This window comes from Punica granatum, chromosome 1, assembly GCF_007655135.1.
Source record: "Punica granatum isolate Tunisia-2019 chromosome 1, ASM765513v2, whole genome shotgun sequence".
Classification (NCBI taxonomy): Eukaryota; Viridiplantae; Streptophyta; class Magnoliopsida; order Myrtales; family Lythraceae; genus Punica; species Punica granatum.
In genome coordinates this window covers 10,995,388-11,011,495 of record NC_045127.1, presented here as the reverse complement: position 1 = coordinate 11,011,495, position 16,108 = coordinate 10,995,388, and the positions used below count along the sequence as shown (strand labels likewise).

Below are 16,108 nucleotides of genomic sequence, written 5' to 3'. Positions count from 1 at the left end.
GCGGATCTGAAAAGGCGAAAATGCCCCCGGGACTAAACTGAAACAACTCGAAAAGTTCCTTGGGATGTTTGAAAAATTATGAAAAATTCAAGGACTGATTGGAAAATGATAAAAATGGCTGGGACTTGGCTGAAATGAATTTTAAAATTCGGGAAAGATCTGAAAAAATAAAAATGCATCCTCAGGACTGAAATGAGACAAGATAGAAAGTTCGTAAAATCGAGTTCGGGACAAATCCGATCACCCACGCAACCTTATAACGCTCATTTCACCTCATATTCATGCAAGCAAACATAAGAATTCAAAAATGGAGCCCTAAACATGCCGCTAAATCGAGGATTTACCTAATTCGGGAAGTTGAGGGGTGATTCTGTAAATAAGAAAAACAATGAAGAAAAAATTAAAAATCCCTGCCGGACGAATTGGGCCGGGCCGTGACAGGTGGACTGGGCCGAGTGGGCCGAACGGGCTGCTGTTGGGCCGAGCGAATGGGTTGCGAACTGGGCCGGACAGGGCCAACGCGAGCTGGGCCGATTGGGTTGGGTTGCGCTGGGCTGCTGCTGACCACGGGCTGGGCTTCTGGACGTGGACCGACACGAACTTTGCCCCTGCGACCCGGAAGAAAAATAAACCGACCCGGTTAATGTCAAACGGGGAAAACCGAGGAGAAGCAAATGCGGTTCGGGTGTGAGGTCGAGCTGCGGGTCTCTGGAGTTCGGGCTGACTAAAGGGGAGAGCGGCCGTCTGTCCGGAGATGCGTGAGCCGAGAGGGGAGAGAGAACTGGGGGTGAGTTGCGGGTCGAGCTGAGGGAGCCCAGAGGACCCGAAAAAGAAACCGAGCTGCGGGCCGGGTCTGTGGAGGCGAGCTGCGGGCGAGAAGTGGCCGTCCGAGCTGAGGGTCTCGGTCCGGGTTCGAGCTCCGGGTTTCCGAAGGCGTGTGAGCTGAGAGTTTTTCCTTCGAGCTTTCTCCGTTCAAGATTCGAGCTGAGGATTTCTTTTTCTTTTTTCGAGAGGATAGGCGAACTCCCAGATCTTTTCGTCTGTGAGCTCTGAGAATTTTTTTCATCCTCCCCGTTCCCGTCCGAGAGGAAGAGAGAGAGAGAGAGAGAGAGAGAGAGATCGCGTGTCCGGAATCGTTGGCGTGTCGGGCGACGTTGCGTGTGCAGAGGAATTGGCGTGTGCAGCGGCGGGTCAGGAGGTGCGGCAGGCTTGGGTCGGATCGTGCAGCAGGGAGGAAGAGCAGCAGAAGAAGAAAAAAGAAAAAAAGAAAAGAAGAGGAAAGCTAAAAGTAAAAGGAAAGCTAAAAGGAAGAAGAAGAACATGGGCGGTCAGAAGTCAGCAGTCTGACTTCTGACCGGAATTAAATTTTTTTTTTTTCGAATTCAACGCGCGTACAAATTGAAAATTTTGTCTTTTTGATCGGACGTCAGAAAAATAATTCGAGACTGCCATCGTGTTCTGAAAAATTCATTGATCGATATTATGCGAAAAAAATTATTTTCAATCTCGAATTTTGTCCTATATTTTGAAAATTGACGTTGATGTACGCAAAATCCGAAAATGTTTCAAATAGTATTATTTTTGAAAAAAAATCATAAAATTGGTGTTAGCTTAGGAAAATGTGCTATCTCCGAAAGGTCGTGAATACTTGAGTAATTAATCGAAAATACTTCCCTCACGGGTGGCAAAATGACGACTTTGCCTCTCTGGAGTCGATGGGCCAAAATTGGGTGCTGACAGGTTCCAACATGGTACTAGTAACCTGTGATATAATACAGGTTCTGGGTATGTTTCAATTTCAGGATTAAACGGGGTAGGGTTCGATTTTAAAATTTTAGAACATGTCCCTTACAAGGTAAGGTCCAGATATCGTGAAAAAAAAGGGTACCTGAAACCGATCACTTCTAGTCCTAGTTGCCACGTCTACGTGGAGGCAAAAGGTGTTTGTAAACCGAGCACGTGCGCAGCGGAAAAGTTAATTACGGTAAAAATCAAAATTTTATCGCGTGCTCGTTTTAATCGAAAACTTCTAGATCATATCTTGACATAAGAATCGCCTTCTAAACGAATAGACAATATCACATATCGAATCTACAAGAAAAGTTTAGACTTTTATACTAACCTTGTTGATTCGAGTCGATCAAACTAACCGTCCAAGTGTCCGGTCTCTAGTTCGTTCACACGAGCACATCTCCACCGAGATTAGACTCGTCTCGACCCGTACACTCCGATCTAGGTCATCGATCTCGAACGGAATCGTCACGGAATGAAAGGATCTCTTCAAGGATGTCAAAGACAACACCAAAGCGCCGAACCGGAATAGAAAAAACTCCGATCAGCCTTAGGATTTGTGCGACTGAGTTGCTTGTTGATTGCCTCAGTCGAAACCTTCTCTCTTTCTCTCTAATATCGGTTGATGATTGATTGCATTGTTAGGGTTATCTGTAAGAACATATCTAATGAAATTATTAATTAATCCACATTAATTAATAAATCACAAATGAGTCATCACACTTAAGTCATCCAATGACTTGCCCTTGTTGAAAGAAAGAAAGATAAAACAAGTCCTTGACACGAATTTCCATCAATAGACAATCTATTTATAAAAACTCTCCAAATAAGGAAACTATAGTATTTCCTTAATTAGATTTATCATTGATATTGAACTCGGCTTCAGGATGTGCTAGCACCCTTGCAACCACATTGCAAGCCTCGTTCGATAATTAATTCCTAATTAACTTCCTTAATTAAAATTAATTCTTTTCTCGGTTTAAACACGCTCAATGTGTGTGACTAACTAGGTTCATCATCAAATGGCAATGGGATTATAGTATCAACTCATTTGACACTACTAGAAACTCTTTATGTAACAAAAAGCATAATTCCCAAAATGCCATTGGTTCCCAAAGTTCACGAGTGACACCTAGTAGTATATCGTAACAATCCAAATGATGACGAATGTATAATTGAAACATTCTGATGAACCTCTGACAGTATATGTCATGCATTGAATCCCTTCACTACAAGATCCCGATCTAGCCAGAGCTACGGTAAATACCAAACTATATAGCTGATTATATGGACTCTCTAATTTCATTCTTAGATTTGTAGTACTTGAACATAAATTCTTTTCTATTCGAGTCTATCTACCCGGGCCGAAGATTTCTTGATCCAGAACAAAACTCATATCCATAGGACATTTTCCCTGTTTACTCAGGTTAGCGAATCTCCTCTTGATCGGACACCTAACTTCAAGTATAACTAACTAGGACCACTATCTGTCGAATATTAGCAGTAGCAAATCCTAATTACCTATATTTGAGATAGCATTCCATCTCAGGTCTAAGGACTATATGCACTAATACAATCAAGATAACATTCATTGACATTAGTAAATTATCGTGTAAATATTATCTGCACGTCACGTTCGACTACTTATCATATAAGTATTCACATATCTGTCATGATAACAGTTATCAGATAGCATGAGATTCACTACTCCATCTTCATTAGTATCTGTATACTAATCATAGAAACAGACAAAGGTGACGATTTATCTGGAGAAATAATATCCAGTTAAATCTCCTACGATCGTGAATAGTTTAAAAATATTCTTATTGAATTACTTCGTCACTCATATTCTTAACTCTTAAGAATGAAGCATTCAAAATATTTTAATGACTTTATTCTAATAAACATAGACAATATACAAATAATAGAATAAACTTTATTGCCATAAAAGAAATTATCCAAATACATAAATCAGGTTCTAGGGCATATCACTAACAAAAAGGAACCAAATTTAGGCCTATTGTGGGTGCTTTTAGAACTCTTTTTTTCAGCTTATGATTAGTATATATATAGATATAGTTGAGCGATGCATGCATATGTATAATCTAGCGTCCCGATGATGTACCATGCTGACGTATGATCAAATTCTTTGAAGGGAATTTATGACACATTTGACTTTGTCGATAAGTTAATTTTGACAAATTTTATATCGATGAGGAAGGGATATGATAAGCTTACGAACTAGAACTTGATAAGGAAGCAGGGTGGAGGGTAGAACCAACAAAACTCACTCGATAAGATAACTCATCGCGAGTAAGAAAAGTCGGGTTGATTCGCCACACTCAAGGATGAACGATAAGAATCGGGGTTTTCGCCACTGAACAAGGGACTTGTTTAGATAAGAAAAATAGAGGAAACACTCTAGACAATTTCATTCAAATATTCATCAAAGTCTGTCTTCTATCTTCTCTTACAATAGGTGCATATTTATATAGATGAAAGACACCTCGCTTGACTCTAAATTAGGAAACTGACATCTAATATTCTCTAGATTATTTTCCTAAAATATAATAAGGAAACAATCTGAAATAGGAAACTTAAAATTACTGACTCAAGCTAACATAGGAAATAATATCTAATTAAGGGAAACTATATCATAGCAATATAGGAAACTCAATAGCTAATTAAGCTGAATTCTTGTTCTGGAGTCTTCTAGAATGCGTGTCTGGTCCCAAAAATTCGAATACATGTTGAGCTGCAATCTGAAGCACATCATCTCCTCTCGGTTGGAAAAAGACTCGACCTCGAGTCTTCGTCGATGTTCTCCTGGTCTTGATTTGTGCGTTTCGTCGCTTCTTAACTTGCCACTTCAACAACATCTTTTTTTTTAGAACTCTTTCCAGTAATTCTTCATAAATTGACCGCTTTGTTTTTCCACGCCAGCCAACTCGTTGCCTGAACTGTTGCTTCCTCGGTGGAGTCGTATATGCTTTGGCAAATTTTGCCTCGATTGGATGAAACACCATCGACGAATCTTTAATAGCAATTACTTCTTGAAGTTCCACTTGGCCTGGATCTAATAACAGTTCAGCCTGGACTTTCTCTTCAGAGTTTGAAGTTAGTTCCTCCTGAAAAATCTTGCCAATTGCTAAATCCTTATAGACCGGAACATTATTATCTTGTGACGCTTGAGCTGCTTCATTCTTGGACTCCACTTCTTCTTCTTTAAATTTGTCACCTTTCATAGAATCTTCTTCAAGTTGTGCTTTTTCCTCAACATCAACAATCGTCATAGGAAAAGCATTTGTTTTTCCATGCTTAAGAGGATAGGTAGACTTCATGCAACCGTCTTCAGATTCATAGAGGCGTTCATCGTATCCCAAAGGAAAGAATCTGACCTTTAAGAGTTGTTTCATGCGCCTCCACGTAAATACCTGATTCCTTCCATCTTGAAGACGATTATTTTCCAATTTATCCCACCAAATAGACGCTTTGCCCCTTAACCGATAAACAATTCTAACAACTCGACTTCCATCATCGGGGATGCCGTAGTAGTCGAAGAATCGGTCCACATCCGAAATCCACGCCAAGTATTCCTCAGCGCTCATGCTTCCGTTGAAAGTCGGGATTCTCTTTGGGGGATAATCCTTATGCACCCATTAGTGTCTTCTTATTTCATTGGAACTCGCAAGGGCTTGGATAGCTCGCTCAAGCCGTGCTAAACTCTCTTCTGTTCGTTGGAATGTGGGGAGCAGGTCTTGGTCGAAGGTAAGCCCTCTTGGATCTCGTTCTGAGTGGTCTTTAGCCATTATCTCCCCATATTTAGCAAAATACACTCAATCACACATGTTTCACTCGGCCAACAAGGATAGAACCTTCGCTTTGATACCAAATGATAAGCTCACGAACTAGAACTTGATAAGGAAGAAGGGTGGATGGTAGCACCAACAAAACTCACTCGATAAGATAACTCGTCACGAGTAAGAAAAGTCGGGTTGATTCGCCACGTTCAAGAATGAACGATAAGAATCGGGGTTTTCGCCACTAAACAAGGGACTTGTTTAGATAAGAAAAATAGAGGAAACGCTCTAAGCAATTTCATTCAAATATTCATCAAAATCTGTCTTCTATCTTCTCTTACAAAAGGTGCATATTTATATAGAGGGAAGACACATCGCTTGACTTTAAATTAGGAAACTGACATCAAATATTCTCCAGATTACTTTCCTAAAATATAATAAGGAAACAATATGAAATAAGAAACTTAAAATTACTGACTTAAGCTAACATATGAAATAATATCTAATTAAGGGAAACTATATCATAGCAATATAGGAAATTCAATATCTAATTAAGCTAAATTTTTGTTCTGGAGTCTTCTAGAATGCGTGTCTGGTCCCGAAAATTTGAATACATGTTGGGCTGCAATCTGAAGCACATCAGGATAGATAAGACTATCTGTGGTGGCTCGTAGATCGAACTCACGGACGACTTAACAATTTATGGTGAGAAATATAAATAAACAAAAAAATCTAATCGATAATACTTCTGATCAATATGGTTCTGATATGAAACCAAATACAAATAAATTCCTAAAATTTTTACGCTATCATAATCATTCGTTTATTAAATACGAGTTTTGTTAATTACTTAAAACATGATGTATAATGAAATGGGAAAATTCATTGATTTGATGCTATCAACCAATTAGGTGTTGATGCAGTAAGCAAACTTACGGTATTAGTGGGGTAAATCAGACGATATTAGGGTAGATTTGGCCATTGTAAGGCTAGATTGGACTTCACCAACTCGAGTATAATCGAGAGAGATTAGTGATTTCACTTTGAGGTGGATGTGCAATGATAATAACCTCGGAGGAGAGGAAGCAGAGTCACAAAGATTCTGAAAATATAACAAATGTAGTTGCGAGCATATTCGTAATTTGAATTCCTATTACGCTTGAGTCATTCGGATAGGGAGTGTGGCATGGGGATTTGGCCTCGATTTATGCATGTGCAGTCCACGGATGGAAAAAAAAACAAAAAACAAAAAGTAATTTGAATTATACACATGCTATTGGCAAAATTTCGTAATCAACCAAACTCAATTTTATTCTTCATAAATTCAACAATACAATTATTATTTTTTATTTTTTTTTATCTAATTTAATAATAAATTATCTCACATACTTTTTTCTATAATCATTTTTATAATTAATTTTTTAATAATAAAATTTTCATATACTTTCATTTCTATATATACATGATAATTTTTTAATAATAAATTTTTCATTCACTTTCACGTCTATATATAGATATCGGGGCATACCTTTTCACGTCTATATATGTGATTTGGTAACTCCAAATTCCAAGTTCAAATCCCCTATTTTACATTTATAAAAAACAATTGCCAGTTGTGTGCTTTTTGACTTGGGATTGGAGGATATCGGTTTTTGTAAACTATACTAGGTTTTTGGTGGTGCTACGTTGACGGTACTAATTTTTGTGCTAGTTATTCAGTTTGTCTGATATGTTTACAGTTGAACACAAAAGTTTAGACATTGTGTAGCAGAGGCGATAATGTCGCTATTACTGTTGCTCATCATTTACTAAAAAGAAAAAGAAAAAAAAAAGAAAAGGTTTTAGAATGGACCTTGGATGGGATTGGATTGGATGAAGCATCATTGACGGTGGTGGAGAATATTTGACAATCTTGGAGGATGGTGGATAATAGAACTTAGATGATGTATCCCTGATAGTGGAAATTGACCTTTTCTTTTATCAGTCTTCGTATCATGTTTAAGTATCAAATATTCTATCAGCAAACATTGACTTCATTGATCATAAATCTCGACAAGACATGATGAAGACCTCATTTTCTTCTTCTTCTTATGTCTTATTATTATTATTTTTTCTAGTCGTAACTATTATCCACAAGTTGTAAATTCTAGAATTAGTGCAAAAGATCGCACCACTTTGAGGTTATTAAAATATATATAGCCGTTGGACAAAACGAATGTTGGACAAATAATACATGAACGTTGCAGAGATAAACTAGCACGTAAAGACTCTGTGGAAATGCCAATCAATTAATGATGCTAAGTTTGGTCGAGCGAAAATGATAGAATATAGGAAGATTGGAGATGATTCAAAAACTAAGGATTAAAATTATCCTAATCAAAGGTTTGGTGCTTGTGGAGGTTTAGGATTAGGGTATTAAGGTGAAATTACATGCTCTAATTTTTTTTTCCTTTAATTTTGAAATAAATATATAATGATATTTTGAAATTAAATTAAATTTAAAAATAACAAAAATTAAATAGAAAAAGCAGAATGTAACAGTGAACAGAGGGGCGGCGGGCCTCCGACGTCGAGTCGAGGCCGCCGGTGTGCCAAGAGCTGCCCTGTGAGCTCACCTCGAAGAGCAAGCAACAGCCGAACGTGAGCAAACAAATCAAGAGGAAAGAAGCAGCTGAACGAGAGAGAGAGGGAGAGGAGACGATGGGCAGGGAGGAAGAACGAAGTTGTTGTGGGAGCTTCCTTCAGCTTCCTTCGTTGGTTAGGGTTGGGGGGTTGATGTTGATGGCAATTTTTGAAAATTTGAAGAGAAGGTAAGGATGTTTTCGTCTTTTTAGATATTTTGAAATCTTTATCCGGGCCTAACCCACCCCTGGGCCGAATTTGGGTTTTAATAAATAATTCTGTCCATTCATTCTTCATTTCCCATTCTAGTCGTCACCAAACACCGGATAAAGATTTTAAAAATCCTATCCGATGTTATATCCGGTCGATCACACGTGGCCTAAAAGAACAAATCCCATTTCAGACAATGGAAACCGTACAGGTCTCAAAGGATCTTCTCTGAATATGCATATGAGCATTATGCTTTATTGAATACTAGCACCCTTTGCTCAAGTTCAGTGCCGGCACTCTCTTAGGGAATCAAGCACATTGACAAACTGAATAGCTAAATCGAAGATCGATAGAGTATCGGATTTCATTGCTTGTTTGTAGAGCTACGCTTCATTTTTCCTTGCACTTACTTTCCTATTGTTATTTATGTGTGTACTATGTAGACTATTTGAATTCCTGCAGTTTAAAAATTGAGAAACATTACTTTTGCGATTCTAAGAGATCGAGTATAAGCGATTCTCCCTCCCAATAAGTATAAGTGCGTTTCTCGAATTCGAACTTGTATTCTTATCCTTATGAAGTTAGAACTGCTTATCACTCAACCAATACTTTATAGTTATACTGTGTAACTTTGATTCGATTGTGCTCTGTATCCCTTTTATAATCAAGACTTCCTACGAGTTATAAAAAAATGCTACTCGATTCATGTAACATATAAACATGATGGGGGCATTATCGAGCCAAACCGTATCGAACCAAGCCATGCCGCTGGCCACCACAAGCCTTTTTTGCAAGGATTTTTTTTTTGTTTTGCCTTTTCCTCTTTCCAATTTTCAGTAACATGTAATAATTTAAAAAAAATGAAAAATGTTCTTGAGGCAATTTTAATGGGAAAAACAAAAAACAAAAAACAAAAAACAATAAGACCTTGAAAAGACGAAGAACGGATGTAGAGATAAATTGAAACATGCGATTTGATTTTGACTCGGAACAAAATCATTTCCGTCAAATTTGATTGCCTCCAAAATTCCCATAGTCCCCCTTCTTCCTTTTAAGACATCCGTCTCCATCTCCATCCCTCTCTCTCTCTCTCTCTCTCTCTCTAACCCCGTGATCCTCCGGCCCGGCCGCCTCCACCGACCCCGCCTCCGCCGCCGGCTGATCAATCCTTCCCTTCCCTCCTCGACCTTTGTGCTCCTCCGTACGTCCCGCCGTGGTATTTATCTCAATGGCGGCTCTCCTATCCGTCTCCCCCTTCGGCTTCTTCAGGTACTTTTTCCTTTCATTTGCTGTGTCTATCCATTGCTATATTTCTTTTTGGGGAGGATTTTGAGCTGCCGGTGCCTGAAAGTTTCCTTCTTGAAGATGAGGGATGCTGTATTTGCATTTCCAAGCCAAAACCCTAAGTTCCTCGACCAATTTCCTCGTCTGATAGGTTTGTCTTGTTTTGTTGAAATTACTGGTGCGTGAATTGATAGTTTATAGTGGTGAAGTGAGGGGCCGGGGCTTCTTTTTTAATGGAAGAGCCAGGACAGATAAAGCGAGCGCTCATCGAAGCCACGGCCGGGGCAATTGCTGGCGGCATTTCTCGGACAGTGACTTCGCCTCTTGATGTTATCAAGATTAGATTTCAGGTGACTCTCTTTTTCTGCATCATTGAGATTTACGAGAAATTTGGTTTTTGCTTTATTGCTTTGTGACGTCTTCGTCATGTACGACTTCTTTGGTCTTCTGAACCTGCTAGCATTGGCAATGATCTTGTAATGTTCAATTGGGTTTTTTTGCAGGTTCAACTGGAGCCCACGACGTCATGGGCTTTGGTTCAGAATAATTTATATGCAAGATCAAAATATACTGGAATGCTTCAGGCAACGAAGAATATATTTAGGGAAGAAGGTTTGCCGGTACGATGGCTTCTCTCTTAGGCGATGCTTGTTCCCGTTTATGATTTCCGAGTTTTTGCAATTGAATTGCATATGTCCTGTAGTTTTAGAGACTGCTTATTACATAGGCACCTTGAGTTTGAATTCTTTTGCTTCCTTCTATAATGGATCATTGGTAGATTGAAATGCACAACATTAATGACCTGCATCGTGCACTGATCCTCATTAATGAATAGGGGAGTGCACCTATAAGTTTAATCTTTTAGTCTAGTACTGCTACCAGAAGAGCGATTATGCAATTGAGAGATTGGTTTAAAAGAAACACCAATGAAGCTTTTTGACATGTAAAGCCCGGAATCTTGGACTAAGCTATCCTCTTAGAGATTTTAATGAATAGAGAAATAAGCTCCGTATGGCTTCCTTTAATAAGTTAAGTTTCTGCATCTATTCTTCTTAGGGTTATGTTGCATAAGCTTTTTCAGTTTTTCTATTATATTAAGATATCAGTCTATCACAGGGTTTCTGGCGAGGCAACGTCCCAGCTTTGCTTATGGTTGTGCCATATACATCTATACAGTTTACAGTCTTACACAAAATTAAAACTGTCGCAGCTGGTTCTTCCAAAACAGGTATGTTGACAACTCCTGGAGGTTGTTTTTGTTGATAATTAGATGCTCATTTTGTCAAAGACAATCGCCTTAAAAAATGGGCCTGCCTCTTGATGCAGAGGACCATATGCAATTGAGTCCCTATTTGTCATATATAAGTGGGGCATTAGCAGGGTGTGCAGCTACTGTTGGATCATATCCGTTTGATCTACTACGGACGATATTAGCTTCTCAAGGTGAACCTAAGGTATTACATTGATCAGTTATTGACATGAAACCAAATTTTCCCATTTTAGAACATTTTCGGATGTGCAATTGTTTAAGAAACTTTTTCCCTTTTGGAACGAGAAATAGGATATTGTTGATGAATCTAAAGTTTGTTGTTGCTGTTGTAGAAAGTCTACATTTCTCTGTGCTGCTCATTTAATGGTTTATGACTACAGTTTTCAGCATAGTATATACGGTTGGTTCTCTCTGTATATAATTTCCATGCTAAAGACCATCGAACAAATACTGAGAGCGTTTCACTGAATTTTCCATCTCTTCTTCATATTGTTTCATCTGGAGGTATTATTGATAGCATGCACACTTATTTATTCTCTTCATTTCTGGATGGAGTAGAGGTCATCAGTTTAGAAGATGACAAGTCTCAGATGGCAATGGATTAGTGAAAGGGTTTATTCTTTATTAACCAAAAAAGGGAAAAATATGAAGAGTCTTGTACAATTGGGTGCATGATTTGTTGCCCCAAGATTCCAGAATTTCAATCTCCATATGAAGATTTGACTCTTGTCCACATTCTAGGTCTACCCCACAATGAGGTCTGCTTTTGTCGATATAGTCAGAACACGAGGTTTTCGAGGATTATATGCAGGATTATCCCCAACGCTTGTTGAGATTGTTCCTTATGCAGGCCTGCAGTTTGGTACATATGATACTTTTAAGCGCTGGACAATGGTAAGTGCCTCTCTCAGTATGACGAGATGTTTAATTTGAGTAATCTTTCATGCTGAAAGATTCAATGGTAGTCTTAACTTATTCTTGTAGTGTACACTATTGCCTATGAAGCTTATCTTGTATTTTGTTCACTTTTCAGTTTCCCTCCATTGTACTTTTTCCAGTTATAGTTGGAATTCAGGGAAAGTGGAAGGTTACTTTGTGTATAGTTAATCTGTATAAAGTTCCCTTTGCTAAATAAATGATCCGCCTAATCTGGTCCCGGGAACTTTATTTCGAGAGTTCGCAGTATTGTGCATGCCACTTTAAGCAACTGGTCCCGGAAAAAGATTTACAAATATTTGCAAATGAGTCATAACCTCCTCTAAAGGTGTTGAATCATCAAGTTGGAAAGTTGACAATATTCAGGCAAACTTAAGAATTCGCTGGGAAATCATGCGTCTGTTCTTTTCTTCTTTAGCTTACCACAAGATGACACAACATAATTCTTTCCGTGTAGACATGGAACCACTATAGATCTTCAAAGATGGGCCAATCCACAGATGACGGGCTTTCGAGCTTTCAGCTTTTTATTTGCGGGTTAGCAGCTGGTACTTGCGCCAAACTTGTCTGTCATCCTCTAGATGTTGTGAAGAAAAGATTCCAGGTAAAATTTTCTTTTAACCCTTCCAAGTATATAGTTATGTTATATCAGGTAATGAGTTATTAGTCAAACTGGATGACCTTTCTGATTACACTGAGTTGCCTATTCATCTGGCTTCATTGGTGCTATCCGTGTGCGTATTGGGACAATTTCTAGATAAGGCTGCATGTGGTAATGAGTCCAATGATGTAAAGTTAACGAAATGTATGAGGAATCCTCCTGTGGAATACTTAAATCGAAGTTTTCAGTGGTAAGTATTTGTATTAGAATTTTATCAGGTATTCAGAAGCTATTGGGACTTGATTCCGGTCATGATGATGATCTGCATGGCTTACCCTTCAGAACCAAAGGAAGCGACCTATTCATTAGTTTTTTGTTGCAATTTAACTGTCATCTATTCCGATCATTTTGCAGATCGAGGGTTTAGAGAGGCACCCTAAGTATGGTGCCCGGGTCGAGAGGAGCGCGTACAAGAACATGTTTGATGCCATATGCAGAATACTGCAGGCGGAGGGCTGGCACGGGCTTTACAAGGGCATAGTCCCGTCGACCGTGAAGGCAGCACCTGCTGGTGCGGTAACATTTGTGACCTATGAGTTCGCTTCGGATTGGTTAGAGTCTATTCTAACATGATTCGAACCCTCACATTTTTCTCCTTCCTTTCTCCTTTCACATCTACTAATTCTATTTGTTGGTTTTATTTACAAAATGTAACTGATAGAAATCAATTTTAGGCTTGATTAGATTATTTGATTTCACTCGAGCTGTATAAGAAAAGGGAAGATCCCTAGCATATACTTTTTTTACAATTGTCTTAATATCCTTAGAACGGTCGATTTATGTTTCAGTTTGGTGTCTTTCCTTTTGTTCTTTTTACGTGCTTCTGCATTGGAATTTAGAGAGATCTCAAAAAAATTGCATCCCCAGAGAAAATAAAAAGACGACGGGCGGCACTTATGAACATCGAGTTTTAAGAATGTTACTGAGAGCAATGTGAATCAGTTTGCATGGCTGATAAGTTATGCAGACTGCGTGTGGAATCTTGCTACATTGGATCACATCTTTCTCAACATATCAAATATCATATGAAAAGAAATTTGATCGTGTCACGTTTTTGAAGTTGTATTGTGCCAAAAAATCATTAAAAAGGAAAAAAGCTCTTTTTTTGGCGACATCAAGTTTATGGAAATGTAATGAGCCTACCAAAAATTTTCCATCAACGACAATACATATTTTACATGAGTTCTCATGGGATGTAACAGAACTACCACTAGCTAATTTTATATCAGTCTTCAGCTTCAAGTCTCAGTGATATCCTTTATTCGAAGGAAAATCCTGTCAAAGCAATAGATTCCCGGACGTCTTTTACGGTTCGTTCTGTTCCTTCTTTTCATTCTCAGGAGGTAGAGAGATGAACTTGAGAATTCTCTCGATCTCGGTGACCTCAACCCGAAACTTCTCGGCAATCTGGCGTGCGTCCATGGGGCCCGTGTGGTCCTCTGCCTTCCCCTGGTGGAGGAGGATGATGTGGCGCAGCTGGGCCACGTTTAAGGTTCCAGCGGGGACAGGCCTCTCTTCGAACCTGCCCGAATCTGGTCTCGTGTTTCGTAGTTTGGGCAAGGGCCTGTTGTATTTCTCAGCTACGTGTGCCTGCAAGACATTGCGGAACCTCAAATCACAAATCGTCACATCGGGCAATCTAAAGACTGCAATATTAAATATACAGTCATTCTGTAAACTCCGGGAAGGCATGTATTGCTTCAGCTCTTCATCAGAACTAAGTAGAAGTTGATAAGATGTGTAGAACTACAGAATGTTAGTAACAGACGAAACAGACCCGTAAAATGATTTGGAAGCCCAGGGGCTGCTCTGAATTAATTTGAGAAGTAGTTTTCGAACTCCATCTTAGAAATTTGTCTTCTACTGCTTTGAACTGGCAGTGAGTTTCGAAACATCTTTTCCTAATAGTTCCTAAGCCGATACCGACTACAAGTTTGCAACCAACGTCTAGAAATACTTATCAATCGAAAACAGTACACCAAGAAAGAAACTACAGTAGTCAAATATAAGGCAAGAAGAAAGCACTTAGCCCGAACTAAAATCATACCATAGAAAAGGATGAGTTGGTTTTAGGTGATTGGAGATGTACATTGATGCCGAAATGAATTAAGCTATAGCAAAAGGTGCTTGTGCAGCAGCAGCTATCGGCCCAAAGAAAATGTAATCTTTGTGTACAGCACGTTTAAATTCTAGCGAAGCATGTTCGCATCATTTGACGGAAACTCTCATTAATTGTTTACTCACCTCGCCCATCTCGAGTTTTCCCCCAGGCTTCGATCTGATTCTGCCAACCATCTGACCTAGCATGGCATCAAACTGCGGATCTCTTTCTTCAAGTACATTATCGGCATTAACCTGAGACTTGCCATCTACAACCAAAAAGAAGAGAATGTGCCGGTTATAATACACATTGCAAAAACTACTGGACATAGTTCCCATCCAATAAACATCATATTCGAATTCTCCCGGTTTTTCGCTTACGAAGATCTCGAGATACCACTAATAAGGCCGATATGCACAAGGCAATGTCATTGCATAGAAGTCAAAAATCTTGATAAATAGTCAGCATTATCTCATCATTAGCTCAAGCTTATAGAACCAACAAGCGACTGAAACTACGACGATCAGTTCAAGAAGGCCAAATTTTCTGGAAATCAGATTAGCAATCAAATTCTGTCTATGAAACCAAACCATCCCCATCATACAAAATCAATCCCAGCTGAGCCACAAAATTTGAAGAGAAGAAACTGAGACTGCAGGGTTATGGGCAGTGTACCGGGATCCATGGCCCTCTGCTCGGCCTGCCTCGGCGGGTCGACTCTCCGGTCGGCGACGGGCTTCGTTTTTGGGGCGTCGAAGTGGGACGGGGCTTTGACCCTGCCAGCTGCTCGACGAAACGCTTGGCCCATTGTTGCTCCCTTCTGCGTGCAGTGATGAACTCAAGTTAATACATTCATTCACAAGTGCAACTTCGTCGCGGCAAGCAAATCTGTTGGTTTCATCAATTTCTTGATATTGATTGATCGACACAGACGCGAAGACGAAGAGGGACAGAGAGAGAGAGAGAGAGAGAGAGAACTCCGGGCGTTGGGGCGGTACGTGGCTTGTGCTGGAGTGGAGGCGGTTGAGAAGTGGGCCGTATTGGGCCGGTCGGAAGTGGATCCGGCTAGGCCCAAAACCCTTTTTGCCTTTTCACTTTTGTTTCCCGTCTGCCCAACTTGGTATTAAAAGTTCAATGGGTCTTGAAAGTCAAGGTTTGAGCCGAATCAACATCAAATGTGGTAGTCTAGTAGTTCCAAACTTATTCTCATGTGCTTTGGTAACCCTAAGGTGCCAAGTTCGATTTCCCTCTTTACATTTGTGTCGAAATATTTGTTAGAAGTGTGCTTTTTGCCTAGTTTGTGGAACACCGGCTTCCATGAACCAATTTCAATAATTTTTGATGAAATGATCCAATCACTTCGATGGAAGATTTACCAATAATATTAATCGATGTAAATAAATTAAGAAAAATGTATGTTTAATAATATTAAT

At 39.3% G+C, this 16,108-nt stretch overlaps 2 protein-coding genes across 3 annotated transcripts; one reads left to right on the top strand and one right to left on the bottom strand.

The window, feature by feature from the left end:
• The first annotated feature begins 9,410 nt into the window (after nucleotides 1-9,410).
• Nucleotides 9,411-13,361, top strand: LOC116188055 (mitochondrial thiamine diphosphate carrier 2-like). Of its 2 annotated transcripts, none has more exons than XM_031517179.1 (8): nucleotides 9,411-9,692; nucleotides 9,917-10,057; nucleotides 10,211-10,327; nucleotides 10,824-10,935; nucleotides 11,034-11,161; nucleotides 11,719-11,871; nucleotides 12,371-12,517; nucleotides 12,929-13,361. In XM_031517179.1, the coding sequence occupies exons 2-8, from the start codon at nucleotides 9,941-9,943 to the stop codon at nucleotides 13,145-13,147; spliced, it is 993 nt and encodes a 330-aa protein (XP_031373039.1). In that variant the 5' UTR covers nucleotides 9,411-9,692; nucleotides 9,917-9,940; the 3' UTR covers nucleotides 13,148-13,361. The 2 variants fall into 2 exon arrangements, with proteins under 2 accessions (XP_031373039.1, XP_031373032.1); XM_031517172.1 differs by having other exon boundaries at nucleotides 9,902-10,057.
• Nucleotides 13,362-13,610: 249 nt separating this feature from the next.
• On the bottom strand, nucleotides 13,611-15,668 carry LOC116188067. Its single transcript, XM_031517193.1, has 3 exons — nucleotides 15,351-15,668; nucleotides 14,819-14,943; nucleotides 13,611-14,164 (listed from the first exon to the last, which is right to left on the bottom strand). Exons 1-3 carry the CDS (start codon nucleotides 15,481-15,483, stop codon nucleotides 13,880-13,882), a joined length of 543 nt encoding a protein of 180 aa, XP_031373053.1. The 5' UTR covers nucleotides 15,484-15,668; the 3' UTR covers nucleotides 13,611-13,879.
• Nucleotides 15,669-16,108: the final 440 nt, after the last annotated feature.